The sequence below is a fragment of the Ovis canadensis genome, chromosome X (genome assembly GCF_042477335.2).
Source record: "Ovis canadensis isolate MfBH-ARS-UI-01 breed Bighorn chromosome X, ARS-UI_OviCan_v2, whole genome shotgun sequence".
Lineage (NCBI taxonomy): Eukaryota > Metazoa > Chordata > Mammalia > Artiodactyla > Bovidae > Ovis > Ovis canadensis.
In genome coordinates, this window is record NC_091727.1 from 1,448,141 (window position 1) to 1,471,412 (window position 23,272).

The window sequence follows — 23,272 nt, forward strand, 5'->3', positions numbered from 1 at the left end:
GCTGTAGCCCGCCAGGCTCCTCTGTCCGTGAGATTCTCCAGGCAAGAATCCTGGAGTGGGTTGCCGTTTCCTCCTCCAGGGGGAGTCTTCCTGATGCATGCATCAGACCCGGTTTCTGTTGTGTAGATAAGCTCATTTGTATATTTTAGCGTTGGAGGCTTATTTTTTTTATTGGAGAGTCATTACTTCCCAATATTGTGGTTGTTTTTGACATCCATCAACATGAATCAGCCATAGGTATACATATATCCCCTTCCTCTTGAACTTCCCTCCCTCTCCTACCCCCCTATAGGTTGTCACAGAGCGCCAGCTTTGGCTTCCTAGCATCGTACGGCAAATTCCAACTGGCTCTCTACCTTACAAATGATAAGACATGTTTCAAGGCTATCCTATCCGTCTGTCCTTCCCCCGCTGTGTCCGCAAGTCTGTCCTTTATGTCTTCGTCTCCTTTGCGGCTTTGCAGTTAGGATCGTCAGGACCCTCTTTCTAGATTCCATGTATGTACATTCAGTTCAGTTCCATTCAGTCGCTCAGTCGTGTTCGGCTCTCTATGGCCCCGTGGACCGCAGCACACCAGGCCTCCCTGTCCATCACCAACTCCCAGAGTTTGCTCAAACTTATGTCCATTGAGGCAGTGATGCCATCCAACCATCTCATCCTCTGTCATCCCCTTCTCCTATGTACATTAATATATGATATTTGTCTTTCTCAAAGTCAAAACAGACAAGTACTGGATTCTTTTTTTTAATTGATTTATCTTTTTAATTGAAGGATAATTGCTTTACAGAATGTGGTTGGCTTCTGCTAAACCTCAACATGAATCAGCCATAGGTATACATATGTCCCCTCCCTCTTGACCATTGCTCCCATCTGCACCCGTCCCACCCGTCGAGGTTGTCACCTGTTTGAGTTCCCTGAGTCATACAGCAAATCCCCATCGCTTATGTAATTTACATGTGGTCATGGAAGTTTCCTCTGGGCTTCCCTGGTGGCTCAGCTGGTAAAGAATCCGCCTGCAATGCAGTTGGATCTCTGGGTCAGGAAGATCCCCTAGAGGAGGGCTTGGCAAGCCGCTTCTGTATTCTTGCCTGGAGAATCCCATGGACAGAGGAGCCTGGTGGGGCTACAGTCCATGGGGTCGCAAAGAGTCTGGCACAACACAGCTGCAATGTGAGTTTCCATGTTACTCTTCATACATCTCAGCCTTTCCTTCCCACCACCCCGCACCAACCCCAAGCCTGGATTCTAGGTGAAAGCATTCAAGCCCACACAGGCAGGCGACTTGACTCCACACCGATGTTTTATATTTGTTTGACCCCAGTGAGCGGGTATTCCCAGCTGGGCTCCTATCGTGAGTCCGCATCCCGATCGCACCAGCAGAAGGGAAACCGCCCACAGCACGGCTGCAGCCACGGCTTCCACGTGTTGTCCGCCGCGTCCAGCTGCAGCGGAACGGGGCTCAGCGTCCGTCGATGGGCCTCCACGGCCCGGGCCACGGTCTCCACCACCAGGTGGAACGACGGCTCCGTGTCCGGCGTGAGGGCGTGGGCCTCGGAAGGGTCTCGGGACAGGTCGAACAGCAGCGGTGGGATGTGGTGGGTCACCTTGTCTCCTGAGCAGGGGCACACTGCCTGCCCATAGCAGGCGCCTGCACCGTCCGGCTGGAAGACGGGGGTTGCAAAGTGGACTTTCCACACTGCGCCTCCTGGAGGAAGGGCGAGAATTAGTCAATTTAACTGATTCAGTTAGTGGACTTAGCTGAAGGTTAAGGACGGACGGTGGCCAGTCTTCTGAGCATGTTTGGGGTGGATGGGCCAAGCGTGGGCTTCCCTGGTGGCTCAGACGGTAAAGAATCTGCCTGCAACACGGGAGGCCCGTGTTCGACCCCGAGTCGGGCAGATTCCCTGGAGGAGGAGCGCATGGCAACCCACTCCAGTATTCTTGCCCAGAGAATCCCATGGACAGAGGAGCCTGGGGGGTGGGGGGCTTCACACAGTCCATGGGGTCGCCAAAGAGTTTGACACGACTTAGTGACTGAAACCATAGCGACAAAACCATACGAAAGCATTCCCTTCCCATGGGGCAGAATGATTCACAACTAAAGGATGCTCCTGGGATCGGATGCAAAATACCGCCAAGAAGGAAGTAAAGGCGATCCCGTGGAAATAAATGGAAGGCGTGAAGGAGCAGAAAAGGAGAGCGGAGGCCAAGCCGGGCCCCCGCGTGCAGCGGACTCACGGTCGCGTTGGTGCCACCGGGCGGCGTGCAGAAAGCTCTCACAGTAGTGCATGAGGAACTCGTGGTCTGAGTGCCGCGCGGTCCCCTGGAGCAGGGCCAGCAGGTCCCGGCCGTCCACCACCCTGCAGGTGGGAGCGAGGGGGCGGACTCAGGGCGGGGCGGCCGGGAGGCGGGAGAGACCCTTTAGTGAGCCCCGGCGGGCAGCTGATACACCATCCGCTTGCAGGAAGGACCTTTGTTTGGAAGAGCCTGGCGGGTCCCCGCCCCCTGCATGGGGCTGAAGCAAAGGTCTACCCAGCCTTATTCTGAATGCACGGATGGGTTAATGTCTGGGAAACAGCTGCTTGGTTTTATACGGATTGGAGCTCTAACTCATCACCGAATGTGTGCTGCGCATCCACAAGACCTGGAATCATTCCATAAATACATAGAATAAAATAAGTATGTGTGTATACGCTATACATGGGGCTTCCCTGGTGGCTCAGCTGGTAAAGAAGCTGCTTGCAATGCAGGAGACCTGGGTTCCATCCCTGGGTTGGGAAAATGCCCTGAAGAAGGGAATGGCAACCCACTCCATTATCCTTGCCTGGGAAATTCTATGGACAGAGGAGCCTGGTGGGTTACAGCCAATGGGGTTACAAAGAGTTGGGCACAACTGAGTGACTAACACACATATACACACTACATATATATATGTATGTATGTGTGTGTGTATATATACACACACACAATAATTAGTACATAAAAACATATAATGTATATCATATATACAAATATACATATATAATCTATAGGCCATATATAACACATACACAAAATATATCAAGAAATTTACCTGTAAATGGCATAGAGTATGACCCAGAAATTCAACTTGTAGGGATTTTTACTAAAAAGATAATTATGACAGGCAGTAAAATGTCAAAGCCAGGTTTTGCCTTTTTTTTTTTTTTTAAGGAACAAGGCTAATGTCCACCTATAAGAGGTTAGTTGAAAGAATACTGTAAAGCCATTAAAATTTTTGTCCATGCATTAAGGTGTCTAAATATACATAGATATGTACATGTATATCTAGAGCTATACTTAAGACATATTTTATACAAATATGTAAATATGTATATATATACGAATAGGGGCTTCCCAGGTGGCAGCGGTGGTAAAGAACTCGGTTGCCAGTGCTGGAAACCTAAGAGACCTGGATTCGATCCCTGGATGGAGAAGATCCTCTGGAGGAGGGCATGGCAACCCACTCCAGTGTTCTTGCCTGGAGACAGACAGGAGCCTGGTGGGCTATAGTCCATAGCATCGCAAAGAGTCAGACACAATTGAAGGGACTTAGCATGCACACATATACAAGTATATAATATATATACAAGTATATAAAATGTATCTGAATACATATAGTGTATAGGTATCATATAATATGGGGCTTCCCTGCTGGCTCAGATGGTAAAGAATCTGCCTGCAATGTAGGAGACTGGGGCTCCATCCCTGGGTTGGGAAGATCCCCTGGAGAACAGCATGGCAACCCACTCCAGTATCCTTGCCTGGAAAATCGCATGGACAGAGGAGCCTGGCGAGCTATAGTCCATGGGGTTGCAAAGAGTCGGACACGACTGGGCGCCTAATGCTTTCACTTTCATCATGTAAATGAATTATGTATTCATCTCTGTGTTAGCAAGTTTAAGAAATTATTTTATTTTCTTTCGTTTACTCCCAAATTTTCTATAATTTCGGGGGGTACCATGTTGTGCTGCACTAAGATCTTAGTTCCCTAACTAGGGATTGAACCCACAACCCCTGCCTTGGAAATACAGAGTCTCGACCACCAGGCTTCCAGGGAAGTCTCTATAATATTTAAAGGGGGGGAAAAAACGGAAACACCAAAGTCCCTACCAGGCTACGTGAAAAGGACTCTCGTGACGAACTGTTAGTAAATGTATGGGTGTGTTTCCGCAACCTTCGTCCTTATACTCAAAAGGCTGCACTTTTAACTCAGGAGAAGGACATGTATACCCCATAAAGCAAATATCGGAGCCCCTAATGACGAATGCTTTTCCAGGTACCGATCTCATGGGTGTTTCAGGCCCAACGAAAGGGACAGTGGTGTTTGACGCACATGCTGTCTCTAGGCAAAACGGAATTGCCTTCTCTGGGCCGGTCCTTACCTGTCCTGGGGCACCTGGCCGCCCGCAAGGTGGACCAGGGTGGGGAAGACGTCCATCAGGCTGGTGGGCTCGTGGATCACGCGGCCGGCCGGCAGGACCCCGGGCCACCGGAATATCCCCGGGACCCGGATCCCGCCTTCCCAGCCGCCCATGCCTTTGCCGCCTGTGTTTAAACGAGAATAGGAAAGAATGTGATTGGAAATCAGGGGTTGCTTCCCTGGGTGACTAAAGCCTTCTGTCCATTGTAAATCACTCTTTCTGTCCCTCTCTGTTTAATGACATGAGGACATTTAGCTCCTACACGGCCAGATTTTATTTTCCTTATTAATCTGGGTGTGGGTTTTCTACCATACTGGGGTCAGGATGTGACTGTCTCGGGAGACACCACTCGGGGGTCAGCATATGGACACCTCTGGGGACACTATTCTATCAACCACGTGTCTATAAAGGACGTGGACGTCTTTGGGGAACATGATTCCGTCCACCACGGTGATCATTTGAGTTCTTCTGATTTTTGTGACTCTGCTTTTGTAAACTCACATTCCAGAGGAAGGGTTAAGAATTACTGGGAAGAGATGAAGGCAGCAGACACATCCGGGAATGCCTCACTCTCACCTTTATATACCCCATTCCAGCCACCGTATTGGTTGTTTCCAAACTGAGCCTCTAAGGATCCGCCGTGATCCGATGTAAAATAAACCAGGGTGCTGTTGGTCAACCCTTCTGTGTCCAAAGTCTCAAGGATCTGGCCTGCAAAGAACAGATGTGTCCGAGGTGGTCAAAACTGAAAACGGTCTTTCACCAAATTTTTGGATTGCTTCATGAAAAAGGAGTCTTTAGTATGAAAGCATACTGAGTGATCAGTAATAGACGTGTGGTATTGTAGTTGGTGGCGTCAAAGCTGTGGTTTTCCCAGTAGTCATGTACGGATGTGTGAGTTGGACCATAAAGAAAGCTGAGCACAAAAGAACTGATGCTTTCGAACTGTGGTGCTGGAGAAGACTCTCAGCGTTGTTTGGACTGCAAGGTCAAACCAGTCCATCCTAAAGGAAGCCAACCCTGAATATTCATTGGAAGGACTGATGCTGAAACTACAGTCCTGTGGCCACCTGATGGGAAGAGCTGACTCACTGGAAAAGACCCCGATGCTGGGAAAGATTGAAGGCAGGAGGAGAAAGGGGCACCAAAGGATAAGATGATAAGATATTGCCACCAACTCAATGGGCACGAATTTGAGCAAACTCTAGGAGATGGTGAAGGACAGAGGAGCCTGGAGTGCTGCAGTCCGTGGGGTCGCAAAGACTTGTTCAGACTCGGAGGCTGAACCATCAGAAAGCATCTTTGATCTAAGATTCATACATCTCTTCATATTATATGCCCCATTCAGCCTCCAAAAAATTTCAGGAGCGCTGCAAGGGTGCATGAGACTTAGGACAATGCGGCGAACACGTAAAAGTGAGGGGACAGAAGGTGATAGAGAAGAAAGAGGGAGCAGAGGTGAGTATGAAGCAGGCGTTAACGTGTTCGGACAGCAACGAAGACAAGCTACTTACCCACCATCCAGTCCATCTCTTCAGTGTTGTCCCCGTAAAGCCCGTGGGCACTCCTCCCACGGAAGTTCTCAGTCGTGACAAGAGGGGTGTGGACGTGCAGGAAGGACACAAAGAGGAGGAAAGGTCCTTGCTTGTTTCTGAAAACCGATACAACACACCTGGCCTTCTTTCTCGGGCACTTGTTTCAGGGGACCCAGCTGGGTTCCAGGGAATGTCACCCAGCCTCCATTGTACCAAAATCGTCTTTCTGAGCCAGAACTATATCACCATACGGATTCCCTGGTGGCTCAGTTGGTAAAGAATCTGCCTGCAATACAGGAGACCTAGGTTCGATCCCTGGGTCGGGAAGATCCCCTGGAGGAGGAAACGGCAACCCAGTCCAGTATTCTTGCCTGGAGAATCCCATGGACAAAGGAGCCTGGTGGGCTACAGTCCATGGGGTCGTAAAGAGTCAGATATGACTCAGCGACTAAGAGTTTCACTTTTTTAAAAAAAATACCTATTAACAAGAGGGGAAGGGGGCAGCAGAGGATGAGATGGTTGGATGGCATTGCTGACTCGATGGACGTGAGTTTGAGTAAGCTCCCGGAGTTGGTGATGGACAGGGAGGCCTGGCCTGATGCAGTCCATGGGGCCACGAAGAGTCAGACATGACTGAGTGACCGAACAACAACGTACCCATTTCGGAAGAAGGAGATATGGGCTGCGTCTTCACCCTGAAGCGCCTTTCTGCACTCACCTTTTGATGAAGGATGAGACCTCCCGGAGCATGAGCGGCATCGTCTTCCAAGAGCGCATGGGCTGCTGTGCGATGGAATGATTCCGCATCAGAAAGCAGTCCGCGTGCTCGATCAGGGCGCCCACCAAACAGGAAGTGGCGAAGAGCAGGAGGCACACGACGGTCGACCAGATGACCAGCGTCCAGGAGGCGGCCGGTATCAGGCGGGTGAGTTTCCCGATTGTGAGTGTGAGGGTGGCCAGGGCCACGAGCTGGGAGCAGACGTCGAGGCGACGCTCCAGGACCGCACGCTTCTCGGATAGTCCCCAGCGCTCACAGTCCGCCATCATGCTGAATGGCATTCCGTAGAAATGGTCGAAGCCATGATTGAGCGGATGGTGGCAGTGATCGTCGGGAGACGCACAGCTGAGACCCAAATGCCATTTTCCTGGAAAACAGGCAAAAAAAAAAAAAAAAGTGTGCAGATGTAACAATGGCCCTTTCATCCTTTGGTGAGTGGCTAAGGACGTGCTTGCTGCGGCCTCTCTCTCTGCTGGGTCGTGGGATGAGGTCAGGATGCAGGCAGCTGGGCAGGGGAAAGTGTTTGCTGTTATTTCCCAAGGAACCTGGCCAGGTTGGGTCAAGGCAGGGCGTTCCTCTGCCTGCGTTTCCGGTGCCCCTTGTAGCTAATCACCAACTCCATCTCAGAGTCTGATCATCCTTTGAAACACCTGTGGGTTGCCTGCATCTTCTTGTTTCTCAGTTGAGAACTCTATAACTTTTCCAGCAAAGGTGCATCTAAGTCAAAGCTATGGTTTTTTCAGTGGTCATGTATGGATGTGAGAGTTGGACCAGAAAGAAAGCTGAGCATCAAAGAATGGATGCTTTTGAACTGTGGTGTTGAAGAAGGCTCTTGAGAGCCCCTTGGACTGCATGGAGACCCAACCAATCCATCCTAAAGAAAATCAGTCCTGAATATTCATTAGAAGGACTGATGCTGAAGCTGAGGCACCAATCTTTTGGCCACCTGATGCCAAGAACGGACTCATTTGAAAAGACCCCAGATGCTGGAAAAGATTGAAGCCAGGAGAACGGGGCAATAAAGGAGGAGATGGTTGGATGGCATCACCAGCTCAATGGACACGAGCTTGAGCAAACTCTGGGAGATGGTGAAGGGCAGGGAGGCCTGGCGTGCTGCAGTCCATGGGGTCACAAAGAGTCAGACACGACTGAGCGATTGAACAGCAGCCACAGATTAGAGCTCCATGTGGGCGTCAGTGGGAACCTTAGGGAGATTTTGCGTCCTGATGAAACTTTGTTACCGCCACATCTGTGATGCCTCCAATGCTGTCTTGTAGATGATTTGCAGTTATATTTTTATTTTTTAAATTTTTATTTCATATTGGAGTATTATTAACAGTGTTCTGTTAGTTTCAGATGTACATCAAAGTGAATCAGTGATACGTATGCACGTTCTTTTTCAAAATTTTTCCTCAGTTAGATTATTACAGAACATTGATCAGAGTTCCCTGTGCTGTCCAGCAGGTCCTTGCTGGTTCTCCATGTTAAACACAGCAGTGTGTCCATGTCCATCCCAGACTCCCTGACTATCCCTTCCCCTCATCCCCCATTCTTCCCCCTTGGGACCATAAGGTTATTACAGAGTACTGAGCAGAGTTCCCTGTGCTGTCCAGCAGGTCCTTGTTGGTTCTCTATGTTAAACACAGCAGTGTGTCCATGTCCATCCCAGACTCCCTGACTATCCCTTCCCCTCATCCTTCCCCCTGGGAACCATAAGGTTATTACAGAGTATTGAGCAGAGGTCCCTGTGCTGTCCAGCAGGTCCTTGCTGGTTCTCCATGATAAATACAGCCGTGTGTCCATGTCCATCCCAGACTCCCTGACTATCCCTTCCCCCATCCTTCCCCTTGGTGACCATCAGGTTATTACAGAACATTGAGCAGAGTTCCCTGTGCTGCCCAGCAGGTCCTTGCTGGTTCTCCAAGTTAAATACATCAGTGTGTCCATGTCCATCCCAAACTCCCTAACTATCCCTTCCCCCATTCAACCCCCTTGGGACCATAAGGTTATTACAGAGTACTGAGCAGAGTTCCCTGTGCTGCCCAGCAGGTCCTTGCTGGTTCTCCATGTTAAATATGGCAGTGTGTCCATGTCCATCCCAAACTCCTACTCTAACCCCTGCCCAATTTCTAAGCTTTTAAATCAGAATGTATCAGAAATTTGTATGAAATGGCAAATATCTCATTAAGCTGATATTTCTGGCACATCTACTTTGCATGAAGCAACCTGGGTAGCAACATTCCAGCATACATGGAGCTTTATGTACAGTGAGAAATTCTGCTGTATTTCCAATACTATTTCATTTGCAAACTTTTTAGTTGAATTGAAAATGGAAGTCGCTCAGTCATCTCCAACTCTTTGTGACCCCCATGGACTACCCGGTCCATGGAATTCTCCAAGCCAGAATACTGGAGTATTGATCCAAACCCAGGGATCAAACCCAGGTCTCCCGCATTGCAGGTGGATTCTTTACCAGCTGAGCCACAAGTGAAGCCCAAGAATACTGGAGTGGGTAGCCTATCCCTTCTCCAGCGGATCTTCCCAACCCAGGGATCGAACTGGGGTCTCCTGTATTGCAGGCGGATTCCTTACAACTGAGTTATCAGAGAAGCCCATAGGTGAATTAAATGTCCCTATAAAAATAATGTGCTCAATACTGTTTGGCTCCTGACCATGGTTCTTTGGATGTTGCCAACAAAATTGGGATTGTCTAAACTGAGTCCAGTATAAAAGTCTTCAGAAGAAACAAATAGTAATGTGCTTAATCCTTAGAAAGTGTACATACCTACGAGTCCGGTGGTATAGCCTTTAGCTTTCAGTATTTTTGCAAAAGTTATTTCACTGGGCGGAAGTCCTCCAGAGACCGCTGTCCACTGAAGAACACGGAGGCCTTGACTGGAAACCATACCTTTGATCAATGGTGTGCAGAGAGATGTTACAGTCAGACATTGAGTTGTATCATCATTGCTATTGTAAACTGTGAGTCACTCAGTCCTGTCTGAATCTTTGTGAGCCATGGACTGTAACACACCAGGCTCCTCTGTCTATAGAATTTTCCAGGGAGGAATACTGGAGTGGGTAGTCAGGCCCTTCTCCAGGGGATCTTCCCTTCCCAGGGATTGAACCTGGGTCTCCTGCAATGCAGGCAGATTCTTCACGGTCTGAGTCACCTGCTTAATATTTTCCTTTTATCGACTTGGCTGTGCTGGATCTTAGGTGGGCCCACAGGATCTGTTAACTGTGCGTGTGGGGGGGTCTCAGCTTTGTGGGCAAGGATTGAACTCAGGGCCCCTGTGTTGGGTGCACAGTCAGCCACTGGACCACCAGGAAAGTCTCTACTTTTATTATTTTCAACTCAGAGCATTTGGTGGAAATCTCCATGACTCAATATGGGATGGGAAATTTAACCTTCCGACATGAGTTGACCTCATGGGGTTTATCTCTGATATTGTCACGCAGTGAAGTTTCTTTTAAAAAAAATAATTTTTTTTTAATGTCTGTTTTATTTTTTGGCTGCTCTGGGTCTTCCTGGCTGACAGCGGGCTTTTCTCTAGTTAGGGCAACGTTGTCTTTAAGGGGGACACTGTTTCAGTTTGTGGGTGAAAGGCACTCAGTCGTGTCCCTGTCTTTGCGACCACATGGACCGTAGAGTCCATGGCCAGAATTGCTGCAGTGGGTAGCTGTGCCCTTCTCCAGGGGAATCTCCCCAACCCAGGGATCGAGCCCAGGTCTCTTGCATTGCAAGCAGGTTCTTTACCGTCTGAGACTCCAGGGAAGCCCTTGAACTCTGTGGTTAAATATGGTTAAGACAGGATGTTGTATATTATGTGACTTGGACCACAATTAAACAAAAACCTTAAAAAAAAAATACAGGGGGACTTGGCGCATTCTCCCGACCCTGTACTGAACAATTCATGCCTGATTAGTTACAGAGAGCGTGTTCCTGTCCAGTGTGTGGTTAGATAGACGGAAGGACCAACCTGATCGGAGGGGGTATCTGCCCGTTAAAAACGCCGCTCTACTTGGCGTGCACACAGGGGCAGCGGCCAGATGCTGGGTGAGCCGCACGCCATCCGCCGCAAGGCGGTCAATGTTTGGAGTCCTGAGGAAGGAAACATTAACTCTCTTAATCCTTAGCAAACCAACACTTGGTTTTTCTTTCCGTAAAGCAGAGTGACATCCTACTTGATAGAAAAACTGGCAATTACCCATGAACAACCCCCTGAGTTCCTGTGCAGGCTCATTCAATCGTGTCCAACTCTTTGTGACCCCCGGGGACTGTAGCCCGCCAGGCTCCTCTGTACATGGGATTCTCCGGGCAGGAATACTGGAGTGGGTTGCTTTAATCTACTCCAGGGGATCTTCCCAACCCAGGAATCGAACCTGCGTCTCCTGAACTGGCAGGCAGATTCTTTACCACCCTGCTGCTGCTGCTAAGTCACTTCAGTCGTGTCCGACTCTGTGCGACCCTATAGAGAGCAGCCCACCAGGCTCCTCCGTCCCTGGGATTCTCCAGGCAAGAACACTGGAGTGGGTTGCCATTTCCTTCTCCAATGCATGAAAGTGAAAAGTGAAAGTGAAGTCGCTCAGTCATGTCCGACTGTTTGCGACCCCATGGACTGCAGCCCACCAGGCTCCTCCATCCATGGGATTTTCCAGGCAAGAGTACTGGAGTGGGGTGCCACTGCCTTCTCCGTCTTTACCGCCTTAGGAATGATCAAAAGGCAATGACTTTGCAGAGGTGAGGATGGACCTAGAGGTTGTCGTACAGATTGAAGTGAGTCAGAAACATAAAAATATCGCATATGAGCGTATATATGTGGAATCTAGAAAGATGGTACCAATGAACTGGTTTGCAGAGCAGAAAGAGAGACGCAGATGGAGAGACAAACGTATGGGTACCAAGGAGGGAATGAGGGGTGGGGGTGGTGGGGTGGGATGATTTGGGAGTTTGGGATTGACATGTAAACCCTACTGATACTGTGGGCTTCTCAGGTGGTGCTAGAGGTAAAGAACCCACCCGCCCATGCAGGAGACCCAGGTTTGAGTCCTGGTCGGGAAGATCCCCTGGAGGAAGGCGTGGCAACCCACTGTAGTATTCTTGCCTGGAGAATCCCATGGACAGGGGAGCCTGGTGGGCTACAGTCCGTGGTGGCCACAGAGAGTTGGAGATGACTGAAACAAGTTAGCATGATACTACCTATAAAATAGATAACTAGTCAGAACCCACAGTACCGCATGGGGAACTCTGCTCAGTGCTACACGGTGACCTAAATGGGAAAGAAACTCCAAAACGAGAGGGGATACAGGTACACGTGTAGCTGATTTACTTTGCTGTACAGCAGAAACTAATGCAGGATCGTAACACAACTATACTCCATTGAAAAGTAATAGCAGCAACAAAAAACAAACAGTGGCAAAACTTCAAATGTCTTCCGAACCTTCAAAGAAACATCAACTGCACAATTGTTTTTCAATGTTTGGCCACACCCCGCTACCTGCAGGACCTTAGTTCCCAGAGCGGGAATCGAACCTGGGTCCCTTGTGTTGGAAGGCAGAGTCTTAACCACTGGACCACCAGGAAAATATCACTCAACTGCACTGTTTATCAAAAGCTTCCACACTGTACCACTGAGGCTGAGATCTCAGCCTCAACAGGATGTTCATGTTCAATAGAGGATGTCCTGGCTGTTCTATATCCAGAGGGGAGAGGCCAGGGTGACTCCCCGCTTACGACTCTCAGTCTTTTTTATTTTTAAATTTTCTGTATGGGTGTGTCATTGAGTCACCATGTTGCATTAGACTTTGTTGTACATCAGAGTGAGTCAGTTACACTATACAGCTGAGCTGGCCTGAGTGCAGGCGTGGGAAGGATGCAAGACCCAAGTGTTTTTAGCGGCTCAGCCGTGTCCGACTCTTTGCGACCCCACGGACTGTAGACCCCCAAAGGCTCTTCTGTCCACGGGATTCTCCGGGCAAGAATACTGGAGTGGGTTGCCATGCCCTCCCCCACCACCCCCCTGGGGGATCTTCCCGACTCAGGGATGGAATCCGCACTTCCTGCCTTGGCGGGCGAACTCCTTTCCACTGAGCCACCTGGGAAGCCCGATAAAATGCAAAGAATGGATGTGAGCACAACTCTGTTCAAGGCTGAACTGCCTAAACCAAAGGTCAGATGGCGTATCGTGGACCTCTGCACCCGGGTGTCAGATAAGCCTTTCTGCGGTCCTTGCCTGAGGGTGGTGTTGCCGTAGCAACCGACGTCTCCAATGCCGAGATCGTCCGCCATCAGAAGGAGGATGTTTGGCCGGGGACCAGGTGGAGGGCCGCAGGCCGAGGGTTTCGGACCCAGAAGCGCAGCGACTGCGAGGGCCAGCCAGCTCCTGAAAGACAAGGCCAGACAAGGCTGCGCGCGGGGTTCCGTCCAAGCACACAGCTTCTGCGAGCCGGAAAGCTGGGGGCACTCGTTCAGGGGACTCTGAGAGGGGCATCCCCGTACAGGAGAGTTTGAATACATCTCTTAGGCATTTGATTCGTTTTTCTTCTTTTTAAAAATATATATGACATTAAATATAACATATTAATTAAATGTATATTATATTATATAATATATATAATCATCCCATTTCAGAAGAGTTTGAATGCATCTCTTAGGCACTTGATTTTATTTTCTTCTTTTTAAAACTGTATCTTCTATTACATTAAATATATATGAATTGTAGATTATATTTTATTATACATAATATATATATTATCATCCCATTTCAGAAGAGTTTGAATACATCTCTCTGGCATTTGATTCTTTTTTCTTCTTTTAAAAAATATATTAGATATAATATATTAATTAAATACATATTATATTATGTTAAGTATATATATTATCATCCCATTTCAGAAGAGTTTGAATAAATCTCTCTGGCATTTGATTATTTTTTCTTCTTAAAAATATGTTACATTATATTAGATATAATATATTAAATATATATTACATTATGTTAAATATATATATTATCATCCCATTTCAGAAAAGTTTGAATACATCTCTCTGGCATTTGATTCTTTTTTATTCTTTTTAAAAATATGTTATATTATATTAAATATAATATATATTAATTAAATATAATACTTTGTTAAATATATATATTATCACCCCATTTCATAAGAGTTTGAATACATCTCTTAGGTATTCAATATTTTTTCTTCTTTTTTTAGTTAAATATGTTATTATCCCATTTCAGATGAAAACATCTCTTAGGCATTTCCTTTTTGTTAAAGGCAACTCACACTTTTCTTGGATATTAGCACTGAATTTCAGAAGAGGTTGGATACGTGTCTTAAGCATTTTATTTTTCTTCTTTTTTTTTTCCCTCTTTGCGACCCCATGGACTATACAGTCCATGGAGTTTTCCAGGCCAGAATACTGGAGTGGGTAGTCATTCCCTTCTCCAGGGGCTCCTCCCAACCCAGGGATCGAACCCAGGTCTCCCGCATTGCGGGCAGATTCTTTACCCACTGACCCACAAGGGAAGCCCAAGAATACTGGAGTGGGTAACCTATCCCTTCTCCAGCAGATCTTCCCAGCCCAGGAATCGAACTGGGGTCTCCTGCATTGCAGGTGGATTCTTTAGCAGCTGAGCCACCAGGAAAGCTCTAAATATATATTATATTAAATTATCATCCCAATTCAGAAGAGTTTGAATACATCTCTTAGGCATTTTCTTTTTTGTTAAAAGCAACTCATACTTTTATTTTTTAATATTAGTTTTGAATTTCAGAAGAGCCTGAATACGTCTTAAGCATTTACTTTTTCTTTTTTTTAGTTAAAAATGAATCACTTTTTTTTTTAATATTATCATCTCATTTCAGAAGAACTTGAGTACATCTCTTAGGCATTTGAGGTTTTTTCCCCCCTTTTTTTAGTTAAAAATGACTCATGCTCTTTTATATATATATAATCATCCCATTTCAGAAGAATTTGAATACATATCTTAGGCATTTGACTTTTTTTCTTTTTTAGTTAAAAGCAAGTCACACTTTGTTAATATTATGATCTCATTTCAGAAGAGCCCGAGTACACCTCTTAGGCATTTAATTTTTTTCTCTTTTAGTGAAAGACATCTCACACTTTTAAAAATATATATTATCATCCCATTTCAGAAGAGTTTGAATATATCTCTTAGGCATTTTCTTTTTTGTTAAAAGCAACTCATACTTTTATTTTTTAATATTAGTTTCGAATTTCAGAAGAGCCTGAATACATGTCTTAAGCATTTGATTTTTCTTCTTTTCTTTTTAGTTAAAAATGATTCACTTTTTTTTTAATATTATCATCTCATTTCAGAAGAACTTGAGTACATCTCTTAGGCATTTGAGTCCCCCTCCTTTTTTTTAGTTAAAAATGACTCATGCTCTTATATATATATATATATTATCATCCCATTTCAGAAGAATTTGAATACATATCTTAGGCATTTGACTTTTTTTCTTTTTTAGTTAAAAACAACTCACACTTTGTTAATATTATGATCTCATTTCAGAAGAGCCAGAGTACACCTCTTAGGCATTTAATTTTTTTCTCTTTTAGTGAAATACATCTCACACTTTTAAAAATATATATTATCATCCCATTTCAGAAGAGTTTGAATATATCTCTTAGGCATTTGGCTTTTTTTCTTTTTAGTTAAAAATGACTCATACTCTTTAAATAAAAAAATTTTTTTAATGTAAAAAAATTTTAAATAATTAAAAAAATTATCATCCCATTTCATAAAAGTTTGCAAACATCTCTTAGGCATATTTTTTCCCTTTTTTTGAGTTAAAAACACTCATACTCTTTTTTTTTTGTTTGTTTAAATATTATCAACCTATTTCAGATTTCAGATAGTTAAAAATAACTCACACTTTAAAAATATATACTATCATCCCATTTCAGAAGAGTTTCAATACATCTCTTCTGGCTCAAATACATTCCCTTGTGACTCAGCTGGTAAAGAATCCGCCTGCAATTTGGGAGACCTGGGTTCAATCCCTGGGTTGGAAAGATCCCCTGGAGAAGGGAAAGGCTACCCACTCCAGCATTCTGGCCTGGGGAATTCCATGGACTGTATAGTCCATGGGGTTGAAAAGAGTCGGACATGACTGAGCGACTTTCACTTTCTTAGGCATTTGAATTTTTTTTCTTAGTTAAAACAACTCACACTTTTAAAATATATAGTATCAATCCCATTTCAGAAGGGCTTGAATACGTCTCTTAGGCATTTGAATTTTTTTTTTTTTTTTTTTCACGCAGTCCAGCAGTTAAGATTTTGCCTTTCAGTGCAGGGAGAACAGGTTTGATCCCTGGTCAGGAAGCTGAGATCCTACATTCCTGGGGGCTAAAAACTCAAAGCATAAATCGGAAGCAGTATTGTCGTACATTTGCTAGCTGCTCAGTCGTGTCCGACTCTTTGCAGCCCAGGGACCGTAGCCCACCAGGCTCCTCTGTCCATGGGATTCTCCAGGCAAGAACACTGCGCTGGGTTGCCATGCCCTCCTCCAGGGGATCTTCCCGACCCAGGGATTGAACCCAAGTCTGGCAGAGTCTTTACCATCTGAGTCCCCTGGATAGTCCAAGAGGCGTGATCAGTGACTGAGAAAGATCACTTTACTATCAGCGGATTCTGAAACACTGACCAGAAGAGACGCAGGGGCAGACAGAGAAGATGACCCATTGCACACAGCCCTGTCTTACCAAGAGTGTTCCAGACGTAACATGGCCTCTTTCCTCCTATTTCCTGTAAGAAATAAAGCGGTATATACTAACATGGGCAGCAGAGATGGAACAGTTGATAACGTAGTAACAGAACGGCTCAGTGGTAAAAAAAAATAAAGAATCTGCCTGCAACGTAGGACAAGTGGGTTCAGTCCCTGGGTGGGGAAGATCCCCTGGAGGAGGGCATGGCAACCCACTCCAGTCTTCTTGCCTGGAGAATCCCATGGACAGAGGAGCCTGGTGGGCTACCGGTCCATGGGGTCGCAAAGAGTCAGACACGGCTGAACTCTGAGGCCAGTCAGTTCAGGGCACTGAGTATCTTCAAGAGTTTCAACACCAAGAGGGAAAATTTTGAGTCTGCCAATAGCCTGCGAAAACTACAAAAAAAAACCCATAAAGGACGGCTCTTCCTGGAATTTCCTAGCAATCAACTAGTTAAGACGGTGTGCTTCCAAGGCAAAGGGCGTGGGTTCAGTTTCTGGTCGGAGAAAGTAACATCCTGCATGCTGGCCAGTGTGGTCAAAACAACAACAACAGCAACAAAAAAAAGCGAACAGGGGCTTCCCTGGTGGCTCAGCAGGAAAGAATCCACCTGCCAGTGCAGGGGACGCTGGTTCCATCCCTGGGCTGGGAAGATCCCTCTTGCCGATGAACAGTGAGGCCCGTGGGTCACAAATGCTAAAGTCCGTGAGCCCCAGAGCCTGTGATCTCCGATACGGCAGAGAAGACACAGCACGACCATAAGTAGTCAATCAGTTAATCTGGAAACAAAAAAGAACCAAAGCGGTGCTCTTCCCTACGGAAGAAGCTTTACAGACACCAGACACCATCCCCAGAATGCAGAACGCAGACATCATTAGATATAGCTTAGGACAGAGAGGATGATTGCTTTTGAGGCCCCCAAACAGACTGCGGTTTCTCCCTAGCGGTGGAAGTCCCTGAGGCGCTCTGGATTCAAGTGGGGCTGCTGGAAGCCTGGTTCGGTCCAGATGGACCTTGAGGCCCACATATGGAGCCAGGAAGCGAGATTCTCCCTGGTGGCTCAGTAGTTAAAGAACCCACCTGGCAGACGAGACACAGGTTCGATCCCTGGGTCAGGAAGGTCCCCTGCAGGAGGAAATGACAACCCTCTGCAGTCTTCTTGCCTGGAGAATCTCACGGATGGAGGAGCCTGGCGGGGCTACAGTCCACGAGGTCGCAAAAGTCAGATCTGACTCAGAGCGTGAACAACAACGGCAGGCAAAGCTGTGTTTCCCCTGAAGGTTTTGGCATCCTCGGATCTCACCCAGGTTATGGTTTACTGATCCTGTTTGCACAAACCCGAGATGACGCGGATGTTCCGGTGCAGCGGCAGGTGGAGGCGTGTTCCGTGTGACCAGGCCCTGGCATGCCCTCGAGGAAGGTCCTTGGATCAGATGGGGCCAGTGTGCAAACAACCTGGGTGCTCACTCAGTCCTGCCCGAGTCTCTGCGACCCCACGGACTGCAGCCCACCAGGCTCCTCCGTCCCTGGGATTCTCCAGGCAAGAATAAATACCGCACTGGGTGGCCGTGCCCTCCTCCAGGGGATCTTCCCGACCCAGGGATTGAACCCAGGACTCCTGCTTCTCTTGCCCTGTGCGCAGGTTGGTTACCACTGAGCCACCTGGCAAGCCTGTCCAAGCAATGTCCTTGGGGCCAGACTGCAGGAGGTGGGCTGGAGTGGGTACGTCCTGGTTGGAACTCTCGTTCAACTTCACCAGGAAAAAATAAACCAGCTGGTTTTGGGTTTCTGCCTTTTGTGTCTGAGGCCTGATGTGACTCGAGAGAAAAAGAATGTAAGGGCTTTCCTGGTGGCCCCGTGGTAAAGAATCCACCTGCCGGAGAGGGAGACGCAGGTTCGATCTCTAGTCCAGGAAGATCCCAGGTGCCTCGGAGCAGCAAGTAACTGAGCCGGTGCCCTTGAGGCCACGAGCTGCAGCTGCAGAAGCTTGGGGCCCGTGCTGGGCAAGAAGACACACCACTGCAGAGAGAAGCCCGCAGACCACAGCTAGAGAGGCGCCCCTGCTCGCTGCCACTGGAGAAAACTCAAGCAGTGATGAAGACCCAGCATGGTCCAATCGATAAGTAACATTTTCAAAAATTAAAAAAAAAAAAAGACATCCCTCCCCCCATCTGGTGGTCCAGTGGTTAGGATTCCATGCTGTTAATTCTGGGTCCAGTTTCAATCCTTGGTCGGAGACCAAAGATGCTGTGAGCCTTGAGGTGTGAGCAAAAAAAGAAAGAAAAAGAGAGGGAAAAAAAAGAAAGTAGAACATGTGTTTATCAAGAACGTGGTGATTAATATTTTGGGCTTTTCTGCCAAGCTGGCCCAGTTGCTGCCATTTCTTTCTGCCGTTGCAGAAGGGCGTGGCCCCTGACCATCCAGACGGCTGAGCTTGTCCGTCAGTAAAACTGGATTTCCAAAGGCAGGCTGAGTTTGTGGAAGGCACCAGAGGTTTCTGATCCCCGACATACAGGAAGCAGGAGAAAGGAAAATGCAAAATGAAGTGATAAGAAATCCATATGACATGATCTCTAGTACATATTTTTTCATTTTTAATTCTGATGAAAGTGAAAGTCGCTCAGTCGTGTCTGACTCTTTGCAACCCCTTGGGCCATACATAGGTCCATGGAATTCTCCAGGCCAGAACACTTTAGTGGGTAGCCTTTCTCTTCTCCAGGGGAATCTTCCCAATCCAGAGACTGAACCCAGGTCTCCCGCATTGCAGTGGATTCTTCAGCCGCTGAGACACCAGGGAAGCCCAAGAATACTGGAGTAGGTATCCTATCCCTTCTGCCGGGCATCTTCCCACCCCAGGGATCGAACCCAGGTCTCCTGCATTGCAGGTGGATTCTTTACCAGCTGAAGCATCAGGGAAGGCCTGATTGCCCTTTAATTGTGGTAAACACACATTAATTTAAAAAGATCTGTATGGAAGGTCATGTCATATCAATATGAAATTCCTTCCCAGGTGGCTCAGTGGTAAAGAACCCACCTGCCAATGCAGGAGATCTGGGTTCGATCCCTGGGTCAGGAAGATCCCCTGGGGGAGGAAACGACAACCCACTTCAATATTCTCGCCTGGAGAATCCCATGGACAAGAGGAGCCTGGCGGGGCTACGGTCCATGAAGCTGCAAAAGAGTAAGACAGGACTTGGCGACTACACAGCAACAGACATACATCACAGAATTTCCCGTCTCCATCATTACATGCAGAGCGCCGTGGCAGTGAGCACAGTTATACATCCTTGTACAGCCGTCCCCGCTGCCCACGTTCGGAACTGATTCATCTCTGCAGACCGAGACTCCATCCCCATTAAACCCTCTCCTGCCCACCCGGCTCCCCCAGCCCATGGAGCCCACCCTCCTGTTTCCTGTCTCCATGAATCGGACAAGTCTGCGCTGCTTATATCCATGAACCGCACAATCTTTGTCCTTTCCTGTCCGGCATATCTCACATAGTGAAATGTCCTCAGGGTTCGCCCACGCTGTAGCCTGTGGCAGAATTCCCCGACGTGGCTAAATGATATTCCGATGTGTGGACCACGTCATCCCTATATGCAATAGTTTGTTATTGCTTAGTCGCTCAGTCGTGTCCAACACGTTGTGACCCCATGGGGACTGTAGCCTGCTAAGCTCCTCTGTCCATGGGATTCTCCAGGCAAGAATTCTGGAGTGGGTTGCCATTTCCTTCTCCAAGGGATCTTCCAGACCCAGCGATCGAACCTGGGTCTCCTGCATTGGCAGGTGGATTCTTTACCACTGAGCCACAAGGGAAGCCTGTATATCCAGGTTTTTTTTTTTTTTTTTTTTTAATGAAAAAGTACATGGAAACTTACATTACTATAGGTAACATAGATAGCCAACGGGAATTTGCTGTACGGCTCAGGAAACTCAAACAGGGGCTCTGTGTCAACCTAGAGGGCTGGGATGGGGAGGGAGATGGGAGGGAGTTTCAAAAAGGAGGGGATACCTTGCAATGTGTAGGTGAATACATTCCGGAGATAATACCAGGGTCAAAGTCATTAAGCAACTAGACCTTAATAGTTCCGAACGCACGAAAAAGCAATGGGAACTGTGACGCTACTGCAGAGCTGGCTCACGCTATCTCCGTCAACACAAGCGTATTGCAACACGCAATGTGTACCAAACCGTCCCTTTGCACAGGGCAGACCCCCCCAGTGTTATCTGCTATTTATCTCTCCATTAAAATAAGAAGATACAGAAAAAGAGAAAGGAAGCCCTGCAGTGAAGTAGTACCTATAATCCAGCCTTTGATGTTCTTCCAGGGAAGAAGCAATTACAAGCCCCTGGCTTTCTGGCCACCCTCCAGACCCCGGGCAGCACGCCTCGCTTCTCCTCTACGCTCCGGGCTGCGTTCCCAGACCCAATTCAGTTTCGAATCTCAGCATCTCTTCAATGCCCAGTCTCCCCCACTCTGAAATCTCTTAGCAGCTAAGATAGCTACTCTGCAGAGCATTCCTCTGTTTGCAACGCCGTGGACTGTAGCCCAGCAGGCTCCTCTGACCATGGGATTCTTCTCCAGGCAACGATCCTGGAGCGGTTTGCCATGCCCTCCTCCACGGGATCTTCCCGACCCAGGGATCGAACCGAGGTCTGGCAGAGACCAGCTCTGAGGTCTGGGAAGCCCTCTCTTGCTATTTAATTCTGCAGTCCTTCCAGAAACCCCACCCCGAGGCAACATCTGACATGGATATCTTTCTTTCTTTCTTTCTTGTTTTTTTAGGAAAATTTGCCTTAGTACAGCCACACTCTGGAGGGGTGCCGGGCGGCCACATGTGGGCTGAGGGTCACCAGCCGGGCTGGCTGCTGCTTGGAGAGCAAATCAAGGAAAGTGGGTTACCTGCAGGGCAGTCTCGGGCCCGGGCAGCCGAGGCCAGCAGGCAGCAGGAGATGTGGTCTCAGGCTCTGACCCCGGGAGGTCCGTGCGGTCCACGCATGTGCGGCTGATTCTCTCTCCGGAGTAACAGCTGTCCCGCCTGAACCAAGTTAGGTTGTGCTTGGACTCAGCAAACCTTACACTCTGCAAAATAGCACAGACGATCATCTGCAGAGAGGGCCTGTCGTCCGTCCTTTTTTTTTTTTTTTTTTGCCTGTTGAACAGATCTTCTGTGCTCCTTGAGAAGATGGTATCGCTTGCCAAGGGATCTCCGACAGCTGCGAACACTGAGCCTTTTCATTCACAAGTAGGGCTGGACCATGTCCGGCACATCGCGTTTGTGACGCCTCCCAAAGCAGAGAGATGGTTGCCTTGAAAATGCTTCCTTGCACTAGTCCTGAAATGTCCTGTGTTTTCCCCCTTCTCTTGCATCCGCTTCCAAAATGCAAAGACAGAGGACGGCTCTGAGGAGGCTTTAACTCCTTCTGTGTGTGCAGACAACAGCTTGATCACCTGAAACGGAAACGTTGTTGCTGAGCGCTGAAACACCCTGGGGATTCTGGGCCTCGGGAGGAGAGGATCTCAGTTCCGGGGGCACTGACCAGGCATGATCGCTCAGAGCTGTTGTGTGTCAAAGGTTTATTCAAGTATACAAGAGACAGACGAAGCTTCTCACACAGACATCAGAAGGGGGCAGAAAGAGCGCCCCCTTTTTAGCAAGCCGTTCTGTGTCTCTTCGAAAGCTATTAATCAGATAAGAGAGACACCTCCAAGCTGAAGAGGAGTTTCACCAGACCTCTCTCCCACAATAAGCACTTTTGAGACAGCTTACCACAGGGGGTGTTATCCCTCAGCCGCAAAACAATTGACACCAGCACTGGTTTGTTGAGCTATTATCAGCCCAAGGTTTGAGAAAAGAAAAAAAAAAAGTTAGTCTCAGGTGGAATCGTTTTAAAGAAAGGCAGATCTCAAAGCAAACACATAGTTTCATTCACATAGCTTAAGAAAAACATTTCCATAAGAAAACATTTCTGTAAGAAAAATGCATTGCTTAGCTCAAGGTTTGAGAAAAGTTAAGTTCAGGGGGAACCAGGTGTCATCATAGCAACACAGAATTTTAAGAGACCTCCTTTTAATTTTGTATAGAGAAGGAAAAAAAAAAATCTTGACACTTGTCTCCTCCTGCCGCTTAAGGGGGAGATAAAAAGTGTCTGACACTCACAGCCTCTTTCCTCCCTTTGGAGACCCCTGGCCTGTTACCCTCTCAGTAGCATGACCGTCTCTGTGAACTCCTTTTCAGCGTCATGCCTTTTTTTTTTTTTTTTCCTTTTCTGTTGGCTAGGGGAAACATTTTTCTATACGGTGGCAGAACATACATTTCTTCTTTTTTTTTTAATCAATTTTTATTGGAGTAGAGTTCATCAGCCCTGGGATTTCTTTGGAGGGAATAATGCTGAAGCTGAAACTCCAGTAGTTTGGCCACCTCATGCGAAGAGTTGACTCATTGGAAAAGACTCTGAGGCTGGGAGGGATTGGGGTCAGGAGGAGAAGGGGACAACAGAGGATGAGATGGCTGGATGGCATCACGGACTCGATGGACATGAGTCTGAGTGAACTCCGGGAGATGGTGATGGACAGGGAGGCCTGGCGTGCTGCGATTCATGGGGTCGCAAAGAGTCGGACACGACGGAGCGACTGAACTGAACTGAGGGTTGCTTTACAATGCTGGGTTAGTTTCTGCTGTACGGCAAAGTGAATCAGTTATTTTGTTGATGTTGAATCGCTCAGTCATGCCCGACTCTTTGCAACCCCATGGACTGCAGCCCACCAGGCTCCTCTGTCCAT

General features: G+C 47.6%; 2 protein-coding genes across 4 annotated transcripts in view; one reads left to right on the plus strand and one right to left on the minus strand.

Annotated features, from left to right (window-relative positions):
* Positions 1–23,272, plus strand: part of LOC138930897 (arylsulfatase H-like) — a 67,320-nt gene that overhangs the window by 1,897 nt on the left and 42,151 nt on the right. The window lies entirely within an intron of this gene.
* Positions 736–21,820, minus strand: LOC138929701 (arylsulfatase L-like). 3 transcript variants are annotated; one of them, XM_070289685.1, is made up of 11 exons: positions 21,392–21,820; positions 16,486–16,528; positions 12,989–13,138; positions 10,736–10,857; positions 9,541–9,663; positions 6,696–7,122; positions 5,957–6,093; positions 5,019–5,153; positions 4,404–4,566; positions 2,239–2,360; positions 736–1,705 (listed from the first exon to the last, which is right to left on the minus strand). In XM_070289685.1, the coding sequence occupies exons 2-11, from the start codon at positions 16,506–16,508 to the stop codon at positions 1,347–1,349; spliced, it is 1,761 nt and encodes a 586-aa protein (XP_070145786.1). In that variant the 5' UTR covers positions 16,509–16,528; positions 21,392–21,820; the 3' UTR covers positions 736–1,346. The 3 variants fall into 3 exon arrangements, with proteins under 3 accessions (XP_070145786.1, XP_070145787.1, XP_070145785.1); XM_070289686.1 differs by lacking the exon at positions 21,392–21,820 and adding an exon at positions 17,569–17,789; XM_070289684.1 differs by lacking the exons at positions 16,486–16,528; positions 21,392–21,820 and having other exon boundaries at positions 12,989–13,335.